At 41.6% G+C, this 12589-nt stretch overlaps 1 protein-coding gene across 1 annotated transcript; it reads right to left on the reverse strand.

The window, feature by feature from the left end:
- Positions 1-2222: 2222 nt before the first annotated feature.
- LOC117058941 (vomeronasal type-2 receptor 26-like) lies at positions 2223-7963 on the reverse strand. The gene is made up of 5 exons (XM_033170361.1): positions 7673-7963; positions 6417-7280; positions 5187-5414; positions 4300-4426; positions 2223-3121 (listed from the first exon to the last, which is right to left on the reverse strand). The coding sequence occupies exons 1-5, from the start codon at positions 7961-7963 to the stop codon at positions 2223-2225; spliced, it is 2409 nt and encodes an 802-aa protein (XP_033026252.1).
- Between the last annotated feature and the right edge of the window lie 4626 nt (positions 7964-12589).

The following is a 12589-nucleotide window of genomic DNA, read 5'->3' on the forward strand; positions in this document are numbered from 1 at the left end:
CTTCTGAAGATATCTCACAAGGAAGCAGAGGTTAAGGGTCATCATTCTTCTTCTCCTAGATGGGCTACCTCCCCAGGTTGACAAGCCCTATCTGCCCCTCACTTTCCTCTACAACATGTGTATAAACTGCCTTCTTGACCATTGGACCCACCATTTGTCTTTTCCACTCAAACTGCTGGAGCCTGTCTTCACAAGCAGTTGAAGTCCCTAACTCAGAGGATTTGAGGCCCATCAGCTACACTCACCTGGTTTAGCCAGCCAGTTGAAGTCAATCCCAGGGTGTGGTCGCTGTCGCATGGTGACAGCTGAGAGATGAGTGCAGGGTGGAGACCAAAGGTTGACAAACAACCAAAGAAGGAGAATGGTGTGTCCACCAACAGAGGTACAACTCCAACCCCAACACAGAGATATGTGTCCTCTCAGCAGAACAAACGTGACACCATCCATCAATCAAAACCTACAAGCAAGGCATGTTGGCATCCACCTATTTCTAAAACTAAAGTAACAGTTCACCAACAAACCCAAAAGGAAGACATGGAGGTCAATTGAAGTGGGAGCATAGGAACAGATTTTATTAGATTGACACCTTGTGCTCCTAGTCAAAGGCTAATGGTAGCAGAATAGCTGCAAGTGATCTTGTGCTGAGTAGAAAGGAATAAGCTCTCCACCACAAGAAAGAGCTTCAAATGTTTCAATGCAAACTGTCTTAAGCCAGTTACAAAATAAGTAACCTAGGGTCCACAATCTAAAATACATGAGTAAAATGAGAAAGTGGATTAGGAGGGATGTATATTCCAGGGATTATGCGACTGCTGCTGTTTTTTGCTGCTTTGAAGAATGCATAATACTAAGAATGTGACTGAGAAAGAGGAGTGCCCAGGTTGGATGAAGTCGGTTATTTGAGGACTCATAGATTTATTGATTCAAGCATTTCTTTGCCCCTCTCTTCACCTAAACAAATCTGCCACGCCATTAACAATGTGATGCTACCTTGTCTGAGGCTTGCAGTCTAAAAGGCATGACACAAAAGGAAAGGAAATTCACAGAGATGTAGAGAGGGAAACAGTCTTACTGTGGAACCTCAAACAGATTCTGTGAAGGGTGCTCTTTGAAGAAAACTTCATAAAATACATAATAGAGCTGAGAAGCTATCCCACCGATGATGAGGCCACCTGGATTGTACCAGTCGTGTGGAACAGGAAGTGGATCATTCACAGGGCATGCCAAAGTATCTTCTTTGCATGCAACAGGCGATTGCAGAAAGAGAAATACCAAAAGTGACAACATCCTGCCTCTAAAAACACAGAGGTTCCTGTGCCCATCAGTACCAGGTTCCTGTCTTGAACTGGCTACTGTGAATTATGCCTGGCTTTGTCAATGCAGTTCTACAAGAGAGTTCTGTGAGCTGTTTTTGAGAATCAATTTCTTGGAAACAGGTGCCTTTAATAGATTGTCGACACTCTGATTTCAAGTCTGGCAAATAATATGGGGCAGGGGAGTCAGAAAGGAAACCGATGAAGTATTGCCTATCTCTTGCCCCTATTCCCAGCTCTCCATGGCACATGCCAATAATTTTCAGTCTTGCTTTTGTACTTTTTTAGTGCCTTCTTAAAAACCTATCTGGCTTTGAATACGTGAGGAAATTATAGTGATTTGGATTATTGCAGGTTGAGATAATAAATTGCTCAGGGTGCCCTCCAAGTGGCACTTTTGACAACAAGAGGCTGGTATTCGTGTGTTTCCCCAGGTTTCATCACAAGTTGCCGCTGCTCCTTTGTGGCACACAAATAGATGGCAATTCCCTTTCCATTTTCCGATGTGAGTCAATGCCAGAGTGAAGCCATTTGCTTCATGGCTGCAAAGCAGAAATTCCCAAACTTATGATCACAGCCCAACTGAAGTTTCATCCACACAGTGAATATTTTTCTACACATTTTTTTTTTAAGTGTAGTCTATGAAAAGGACAGTTACAGGCCAATCCTACACATCAAAGGCTGGTTTAAGGGTAAATTAAGCTTAGGAGAAGTACACCAGATTGAAACACCATTCTGGAGCAGGGCTACTGCTGGCTGAGAAACCCAAACCTTGTATAAGGAAAAGATAGCTTGAAAATAGAGTTTGAATCCCTCCTTCAAAAAAGGGACACTCTGGAGACATTTTTAGTAACCACCTATATACTAAAACCCTTAATATATAACAAATCAATAAGACAAAGGTATTTCTCAGTTCTTTCTCATTATTTGCTCCCTATGGTTCAGCTCAGGCTTCAGCAAAAGGATAAAGCATTTAGGGGCAAAGATGCAGCCCAACAATCCAGCACTGGAGGACAAGATGGAGAAGATCTCCACCACTACCATTGATTTTCCTTTGGTGCTCAGGTAGGTTGGGACAAAGGACAGCCAAACACTGCAAAATAGCAACATGCTGAAGGTAATGAACTTGGCTTCATTAAAACTGTCAGGTAATTTGCGAGCTGCAAATGCCACAATGAAGCTGGCAATGGCCAGGAGGCCCATGTAGCCCAGGACACAGTAAAACATGGTCACTGAGCCTTCATTACACTGCACAATGGTTTCTTCTGCTACTGAGTCCATGTCTAGTTGGGGGAACGGGGAAGAAGTAATCAGCCACACAGTACAAGTAATCACTTGAATGAGGGAACAGAAAAGGACAATGGAGTTGGTCAGTCTTTTCCCCACCCACTTCCTCATACTGGATCCTGGCTTGGTGGCCATGAAAGCTGCAACTACCGTGATGGTTTTGGCCAATACACAAGAAACAGCCACAGAGAAGACGATGCCAAAAGTTGGTTGGCGAAGAAGGCAGGTCACTTTGCCAGGGAGTCCAATGAACAGAAAAGATGAGAGGAAGCAGAGTAGAAGGGCAATGAGGAGAGCATAGGTGAGATCTCTGTTGTTGGCTTTGACTATGGGAGTGTCTTTGTATTTAATAAAAGTTCCTAGCACCAAAGTTGTGATGAGGGAAAAAGAAAGAGCAACACAGGCTAAGCTGACACCCAAAGGTTCCTCATAAGAAAGAAAGCTTATAGTTTTGGGGATGCATCCATTTTTCTTCCTATTTGGATACTGATTTTCTGGGCATCTGAAGCAGTCATCCATGTCTGAAAAATAGAATAAAGTCAAACTCAAGTAGCAATTCATGTGTGTCTTTTGTCTACTGTATAACGTTTCTGCTGAATCTGACATAGGTTTTTAAAAAGTATTTTGAGGAGCCATGCTGTGCACCTAGCAGTGTGGTGACCTTTGTCTAATGTCACCCAGATGTCAGAGCGAGTGGAAACTTGGTTTTTTGGGTTCACAGTTAACTGAGAAATTTTTTTATTTTATTCCTATATTTAATTGTCTCCAGGCTAAGATACAATTTGCCTTTCGTTTGGTGTCAGTAGCCATTTTCAGACCTTCTAAAGCCTTTGTCAAAATGATTGGCAGAAAAGTCATTAGGCAGAACCACATCAATAGGGGTGGACCATAAAGGGCTTATCTCTCTCTCTCTCTCTCTCTCACACACACACACATATGCAGTTACCTACTGGGAATCTGGAAGCTTATCTTACCAAACACAAAGGTCCAACCTTGTTCAAATCTGAAGGGTGCAGAGTGCATCTGCAACATCAAGTAGAATGGCACTCAAACAGCAAGTGCTACTTGGAATAAGAACCCTATATTCACCTTAGTACTATGCCATTCCCTCTTAAAAAGGTAAATGTAAAGGTGCCCTGACAGTCAAGTCCAGTCGCGAAGGACTCTTGGGTTGCGGGGCTCATCTTGCTTTACTGGCCGAGGGAGCTGACATTTGACCTCAGACAGTTTTTCCGGGTCATGTGACCAGCATGACTAAGCCGCTTGACCAGAGCAGCTCATGGAAACGCTGTTTACCTTCCCGCCAGAGTGCTACCTATATATCTACTTGCACTTTTCCGGCATGTTTTCTATTACCTGAAGCATAATGACTAAATTTCTGGCCTACTTTCACCTATGATGGATGTCTAGGTTTCCCAGCCACACCATAATTCTCAAATATGCAACTGTTTGTACAATTCTACTACTTGTCAGTTTCTCTTAAATTATGTCTAGAATGAAATCGTTTTGGGGGGTTTAATTTCAGATCCACATGCATGGGATTTCACCAGCCTTCTAAATTTTTGATGTGAAGTTACTGGAAAGTAGTAACGAAATATTAACAGTGCTCTGGGCAGCATAGTGTAGTTACATGCGCAACATATTATTTAAATTATTTTCAACAAATATTTGCTGATCTTGTACAATGAAAACTGTCTACCATTCTGGTTTGAAATCTTCCCTTCTGGACATGGAACACAATCATAGCAGCAAAATTTCTGCCCTTCCTTCCTTTTCTTCTGATTCCCAGGGCGGCAGTAGTCATTGCACACAGAAGTAGGCATCACCTATCAATAAACAGGAAATAATTTCAGAAGGGAGAAACATTTGAAAGTAATGTTCAGCCTCTGAACTTCAGATAAGAAAGATGACTTCTCTTCACATAAATATCTGCATAGGACGGCTGCTTTGTACAAAGAACAGGTATTGGCTTATTTTTGTTGGGAAACCAGAAAAAGAGAGGCAGTACACCAGGGCCCCAATGACTCTCCTAAACCTGTCAGGATTTTGTAAGCCCTTTTTGATTCACACTGCCTTTGAGGCATAAAACTCCATGAAAGTGAAACAAGTCAACCTGAAAAGACATCCTTCTCTGCCCCACAGGCTTAAGAGGCCATTGTAGAAGCCTCTTAAATCAGAATTCAGCTGAGGGGTGTATCAGGATCCTCATCAATTTTGACATACTCCTTCATTTAATGTACACACCTGCCAAGTGATGAAAAAGCCAATTTGCATAATTATGTGGCTCCCACCAGTAACGTGGAAAAGTGTGCCAACCCTGCCCCTGCCCCTTTTTCTATTGAAACAGAGACAACCCTTTCTTCGCTCACGAATCAATTTTATCTGGATCATCCTGAGTACTGTTGTACACAGTAAATATTATTTTAAAATTCATTTCAACTGGGAACATAGATTTGTTTGGCATGTTCATAGATTCATCTACCGCTATCCAAAATATTTCAATGAAAATAGTAATGGTTATTTTGGATAATATGAATGACCCATATGGAGAATGTGGGGGCCACAAGAAAACCCTAGTCTCCAGACCTGATTAAAACCATTGTGCCACATGATCTTGTCCTCATGAATGATGAATTCTTTTCCATCAACTGCACCAGAATCGACCCATCCAACCTTCACTCGAAGAAAGGACCTGTTTGGGAATGTGACTGTATTCATGATGTCAAATCCACCTCCCATTTCTCTTTGGTCAGTAAAGGATACAATTTCTCCAGCTGAGTTGTTAAATGAAATGTCATGAAGAACAGGGTGGAGCTAATAAAAAGAGAAAAGAGAATTGAATTGAAAATAATATAATGTACATTTTGAACAAAATGCCATTATTTACAGAAACCCTACTTTATGAATCTTATTTAGGTATAGTAAAATAGCTTCAGTTAACAAAGAACACATGTGAAAAATCAGTGATTTTCACAGAACAGGTGGAAACTTTATTATGCATTCAATGAACACATAATATTATTTCTATCAACATGCACACTATTTAAAATGCACACATTAATCTTTTTCAGTGAATAAGATTTGGAATAACATTTCAACAGCACTTTTGGAACAGAACACAATAGAGTTGTGTGTGTGTGTGTGTGTTTGTGTGTAAATATGATAAAGAGCCTAAATAAATACTATTTCAACAGGCTGAAAGCAGCATAGTGTTGTACATTATAATTGAACTTGTTATTCCAAAACATACCCAAAAAACTATTTTCCCATAAATGTGTTAGGCTGGTCTATATGTATTCTTTTATAAGTTACTGATATCATAGCTACTATGCACCAAATTTTCTCAGTCCATTCAGATATAGTTAGAGAAATGCTACTTTCCCCCATTTTTAGCAATTTTACTCTCCACAAAAGTAATAAAATTGCATAGTATTACTTTATCATTTTCTGGAGTAACGTATTTTAGATAACAAAGCAGAATTGTTTTAGGTTCCAAGGGTATGTAAAATCTTCTGTTATACTAATGCAGATATAATAACTTTTTTCTCTTCAGAAGTTAAAAATGCATTGAATAAGGTATGCAATGCCATTTAGAAGCACTTCTGGATGAAAATTATGATTAAGACTGCTTCAGTGTTGTTTATGTGCAGGATAAACATTTGATATTGTGATAAGAATATATAGAAGAGCATTGTTTATGTGAATGCACAGCCGGTTATGGCATTGCTGCTTGGTCACAGTCCCAAGTCAGCAATCCGGTACTAATTTATTCATGAAAACAATATATTTTGTTTCTCTTCATTTTGAAAACATTACCTGCCAAGACTTCAGATCTGGAAGTTTCAATTGTTTGCTTCTACTCATTGCTCTCTGCTTGGATCTTGTTGAGTAAATGTTCTGCAAGGCATGAGCCACAGTATAGACACCATTGTAAATGCTGTAGCTGTGACCAGTCATGGCCATTTCAAATAGAGACCTTGGAAGACTCTGCAACCTCTCCTCCCCAGTACACATGTCATTGACCTCCATTGGCTCACTGAGATTTGGAAATACACAGTCAAATGCTTGCTCCCAGAATTTCTTGAAAAAACCATCTCTTTGGGTCCAAGGCGGCTTTACGCGCTGAAGAAATTCTTGGAATGCTAGAAGATTTTGTGAGTGGATTGTGAAGGAAAGGGAACCTTGGAAGAGCAGAACATTCCAAACCTTAAGAAAACCCATAGATACAAAATCAGTCTGGGCTGTAAAGATCCATACCTTTATAAATGGTGTGTTTTCCTTATTTGTAGGATCTGGAAGAAATATAATAGTTCTCAGTGCTGTAATTGCTAGAGATTCTCCATAAACAATAAATGTAGTGACTTTATTATCTCTGATTTGTACATACATATTTAAAGCTATTTCATGCATTTCATCCATATTATCAATGTGGAGTTGTTTTGGGATTCTTTGTGTGAAGGCTGAGCAAATTCCATTTTGAGAAAGCAATGGCTCCAGAATCTGCAAGAAATGTTCTCCACTGTTATCATTCAGAGCCAAGAGTCCAATCCACGTCCATTCAAAATGTTTAAGCAAATGGATAATCCCCACAAACTGGTGGGATTCATTGGGAACCATGCGGTAAAAGGAAGGAACCCGTCTTGTATCACTCTCCACTGCAGGAAATGAACCATATGAAAACTGAAAGAAAATGTGAATATAATCTCAAATCGTATGGAAAACATTCTCCCTGTACCTTTTGCCTTTCAATTCCGCATATTCTAAGCTTTTTTTCCTTTCTCCTAATTGCACATTTTGATTTGAGATGTAATTAAATCAGTCTCACATCCCTAAAATAAAACAGAAAAAGAAATGTACAAGGAATATGGGAAAAAGATGCAGCCTTGTATACAAATAAATTTTAAATTATTGATCCTGACTAAAAATAGATCCATTAATTTTCTTGAGTCTGCTGTGAGTAAAACTACTGAATAGAATACTTCCCAATTGGTCTGCTCTGTGTATAACAAATATGGAAGCAAACCATAGAGGGAGGAAGAAAAAAATCCAAGGCACCCCTTCATATCCCTTACCTGTGGAATCTTATACAGACCTAATGCGTCTGCCATATGGAAGGTGGTATCATGGCCAAGACCCCCAATGGTGGATATGAGGGTTTTCTGAGTGTCACATTTGTAGTTGGGGACAAATGTCCTCATTTTGAAGAGGAGGTCTAGAGTCGTACGATAGGTCATCCTTGCATCATAATAGCTGTCATAGATGTGGAAGCCAAGTGTGATATTGGGCAAGATGTTGGGATTCTCATTGACTTCTTTCACAGCAAATGCCAACACAAGGACGTGCTGATAGAATTTTGGCACCATACTGCAAATAAAGTAAATTATTTAAAAATATGAATTTACTACAATATTGGACATCTTCTGTTTCAAACTCAAATGGAAATATTGCATTTGTTATTAACACATCAAAGTGAATAAAAGTCATGCTTTCCAAAGAAAATACATGATTGATCAGGGCATTACTACTTTTTATGGCTCTTTCTCACACCTGCTTTCTTCTATTGCTTGACATTTCCATCTTGGTCGATCAAGAAAAAAATAAAACTAGTCTGTTTCTCCTTAACTAGGTGAGAACTTCACTTAACTGAAGAAATATGTTCTGTACGGTGAAAGCTGCAATGATAACCCATATATGAAAGTATACTTGAATTCAATGAAGCTTGCTTCTCAGCATAGAGTTGGGGTAAGGTGAGGGAAATTGTTTGCACATCAGAACCACAGGTCTGATGTGTGCAGTCCACATTAGCTAAACACAGTCATTGAGCCTTCAGGCGTCATACAGAAAGGGGAGGTGGCATTGGATTTATCTTCTTACTGGAAGAAACTCCTCCTGATGGTAAATTTGGGCCACTGCCTCTCTTCCTGGCCTAATGCCCTGTCCTTACAACCTTGTGCCCTCTAATCTGACTCAATGCAATTCAACAAATCTCCAGTACCCTCCAAATACACCCACTTACTGAACTTGAATTAAAGCCCAGGGAGTTTCACTATGGAACTTTGTCAGATCAGTAAAGAAGAAATGTTTTCCCCCCCAACATTCTCCAAATATTTAATGGAAATAAAATTTCCCTCATGTAATTAAAACCCAGCACACACTGAAACTTTAAAACATCTTGAATATGAGGTAGTAAAATATTTTAAAAAACAAGGTAGAGTATGGTAGAGCTCTAGTTTTTTAAAATTTCTTTGCAATGTAACCTTATCTACTTTTTTACATCTTCACCCTCTTCCCCACAAATACACTTGGAGTAAATGTAATAAAAAATATGAAGACTCTTTCCCCATCACTTTACAAAATTGAAATCATGTTTTACTATCGGAGAAAAAAAGCCATATTTGCTCTCTGCAAAGATAGTAGACTGTGGAAGACTCAGGAGATGACAGAATGAGTCTGTCGGGAGTACATAAAGGTTTCTTGTCAATCATTCAAATCATTTTTTGAGCTGCAAGTGTGTGAGTGTATACACACACACACACACACACACACACACACACACTTTTATTCCACCATTCAGTCAAAATGTGGCTCCAACTGCAGCTGGAAAACATCATTTAGGGGGAATGGAAAATACTTACGATGAAACATCAAACAGGTTCTGTGATGGGTGTTCCTTGAAGGAAACGTCAAAGAAAACGTAACAGTTCTGAGACACAATCCCACCAATTATGAGGTCACCTGCCTGGTACCACTCATGAGGAACAGGAAAAGGATTATTCCTGGGGCACTGGGTAGAATTATAGGTATTAGAAGCAGGAGTGAATGGAAAGAGCAACACCAATAGTAGCATCATCCTAGCAGCCTAGCTTGTCTCTGAGTTTGATTCTGCTGGGTGCATCCATAGTAGCTACCTCTAAAGAGGCTACATTCAGTGATGCATGGCTCAGTCAATGCAGCTCTATTAGGGACATTATGAGCTAAAAAGCGTTACAAATGCATTCCTTGAGTAATAACAGAGATTATATTGTTTTAAATTGAATTGGTAAAGCCCTGCCTGACATAGGCCCTACACTATCTCTCCATAGGTCATGAGCTTATTTTTATCCATGTTCAGGCTTGCTTGTTGATTGTTTCCTTGTTCCTTTGGGAGACCATCTGGAGGTTTAACCTGGTGGGAGAAAGATGCAGTGATTTAAGTAATTGCAGAATAGGAGTATTAATTACTTGTTCAGAGTTTGGAGTCTGAGTTACATTTTCCCCTTTTTTCCCTCCAAAAAATATATTTCCTTGATGAGCGAATAGCAAAAGGAAGCTCAGGTTGAACATACTGGTTCTGGGAAACAAAGCAGCAGTGCTATATTTTGAGATTAAAGCTAGTTCTCAACTCGACTTCTCTTCCAGGAAATTGGACTAAATTCTCCATAAGATTAAGCTATTTATTTTTTAAAAAAAATAAACATGTAGCTTGACTCATGTACATGACAGCTTAGTTCTAATGTTCTTTGTTAATGGGCTGTAGCTTACTTTGTATCAGTCTGTGGAACACTCTAATAATAATAATAATAATAATAATAATAATAATAATAATAATAATAATAATAATAATAATAATAATTTATTATTTGTACCCCGCCCATCTGGCTGGGTCTCCCCAGCCACTCTGGGCGGCTTCCAGCAAACATTAAAATACATTTAAAATACAGTGGTACCCCGCTAGACGAATGCTTCGCTAGACGAAAAACTCGCTAGACGAAAGCATTCGTCTAGCGGGAGGCTGCCCCGCTAGACGAAAAAGTCTATGGGGCTGCCTCGCAAGAGGAAAAAATTTCGTCTTTTTTTTTTTCGTTTTGCGGAGCGCGGCTCCCATTGCCGCTCCGCAAGACGAAAACCCCGCTAGACGAAAATTTTCGCGGGACGAATTATTTTCGTCTAGTGGGGCACCACTGTATCACAGTTTAAAAACTTCCCTAAACAGGGCTGCCTTCAGGTATTTTCTGAATGTCAGGTAGTTGTTTATTCCCTTGACTTCTGATGGGAGGGCGTTCCACAGGGCGGGCGCCACTATCGAGAAGGCCCTCTGCCTGGTTCCCTGTAGTTTTGCTTCTCGCAGTGAGGGAACCGACAGAAGGCCCTCGGCGCTGGATCTCAGTGTCCGGGCTGAATGATGGGGGTGGAGACGCTCCTTTAGGTATACTGGACCGAGGCCGTTTAAGGCTTTCAAGGTCAGCACCAACACTTTGAATTGTGCTCGGAAAAATACTGGGAGCCAATGTAGATCTCTCAGGACCGGTGTTATGTGGTGCCGGCGGCCACTCCCAGTCACCAGTCTAGCTGCTGCGTTCTGGATTAATTGCAGTTTCCGGGTCACCTTCAAAGGTAGCCCCAGATAGAGCGCATTGCAGTAGTCCAAGCGGGAGATAACCAGAGCATGTACAACTATGGCGAGACAGTCTGCGGGCAGGTAGGGTCTCAGCCCGCGTACCAGATGGAGCTGGTAGACAGCCGCCCTGGACACAGAATTAACGTGTGCCTCCATGGACAGCTGTGAGTCCAAAAGGACTCCCAGGCTGCGCACCTGGTCCTTCAGGGGCAAGTTACCCCATTCAGGACCAGGGAGTCCCCCACACCCACCCGCCCCCTATCCCCCCAAAACAGTACTTCTGTCTTGTCAGGATTAAACCTCAGTCTGTTAGCCACCATCTATCCTCCAACTGCCTCCAGGCACTCACACAGGACCTTCACCGCCTTCACTGGTTCTGATTTGAAAGAGAGGTAGAGCTGGGTATCATCCGCATACTGATGAACACCCAGCCCAAACCCCCTGATGATCTCTCCCAGCGGCTTCATATAGATATTAAAAAGCATGGGGGAGAGGACGGAACCCTGAGGCACCCCACAAGTGAAAGCCCAGGGGTCTGAACACTCATCCCCCACCACCACTTTCTGAACACGGCCCAGGAGGAAGGAGCGGAACCACTGTATAACAGTGCCTCCAGCTCCCAACCCTTCTAGCCGGTCTAGAAGGATGTTATGGTCGATGGTGTCAAAGGCCGCTGAGAGATCCAGCAGAACTAGGAAACAGCTCTCACCTTTGTCCCTAGCCCGCCGGAGATCATCGACCAGCGCGACCAAGGCGGTTTCAGTCCCATGGTGAGGCCTGAATCCAGATTGGAAGGGACCCAAAAGGTCCGCATCCTCCAGGCGTGCCTGGAGTTGTTCCGCAACCACCAGCTCAATCACCTTGCCCAAGAATGGTAGATTTGAGACTGGGCGATAGTTGGCCATATTGGCCGGGTCTAAAGATGTTTTTTTTTTTTTTTTTTTTTTAAAGAAGCGGTTTAATGACCACCTCTTTCAGCGGCTATGGGAAGACTCCCTCACAGAGGGAAGCATTCACCACCCCACGGAGCCCATCGCCCAGTGCTTCCCAGCTCACTTTTATTAGCCAGGATGGGCAAGGATCAAGGAGACAGGTGTTTGGTTTCACTCGTCCAAGCAGCCTGTCCACATCCTTGGAGGTAACAGATTGAAACTGATCCCATGAAACATGCACACCCCTCAACTTTCCCAATTAGATTGGTAAAGCATTTTGGGGGGGGCATGCTGTCATATGAAAGCACGGCACCAAAACCACACAAGATCATGGCATCCCAAAATGTTTGTTTTGGAGTGCCGTGCTCTTGAATAGGTCACATAAATCTCACGCAAGCATGGCCCAGAAGATGTGCATTCTGGTTTTGGTTAGCCTTTTAAGGTGCCACAAAACTCCATGCTGATCTTATTGTACTATGTTGTTGTTGTTGTTCATAGAATCATAGAATCAAAGAGTTGGAAGAGACCACAAGGGCCATCCAGTCCAACCCCCTGCCAAGCAGGAAACACCATCAAAGCATTCCTGACAGACATGGCTGTCAAGCCTCTGCTTAAAGACCTCCAAAGAAGGAGACTCCACCACACTCCTTGGCAGCAAATTCCACTGTCCAACAGCTCTC

This window comes from Lacerta agilis, chromosome 14 (genome assembly GCF_009819535.1).
Source record: "Lacerta agilis isolate rLacAgi1 chromosome 14, rLacAgi1.pri, whole genome shotgun sequence".
Taxonomy (NCBI): domain Eukaryota; kingdom Metazoa; phylum Chordata; class Lepidosauria; order Squamata; family Lacertidae; genus Lacerta; species Lacerta agilis.

Bases quoted from the DNA above. Each gene is read 5' to 3' on its own strand.
- LOC117058941 (XM_033170361.1), bottom strand. From the start codon at position 7,963: ATGGTGCCAAAATTCTATCAGCACGTCCTTGTGTTGGCATTTGCTGTG. The intron at 4,427-5,186 runs GTCTGGAGACTA...GTTTATTGATAG, and splicing joins GGCACAATGGTTTTAATCAG to GTGATGCCTACTTCTGTGTG. The intron at 3,122-4,299 runs GTAGACAGTTTT...TCTATTTTTCAG, and splicing joins GAAGATTTCAAACCAGAATG to ACATGGATGACTGCTTCAGA.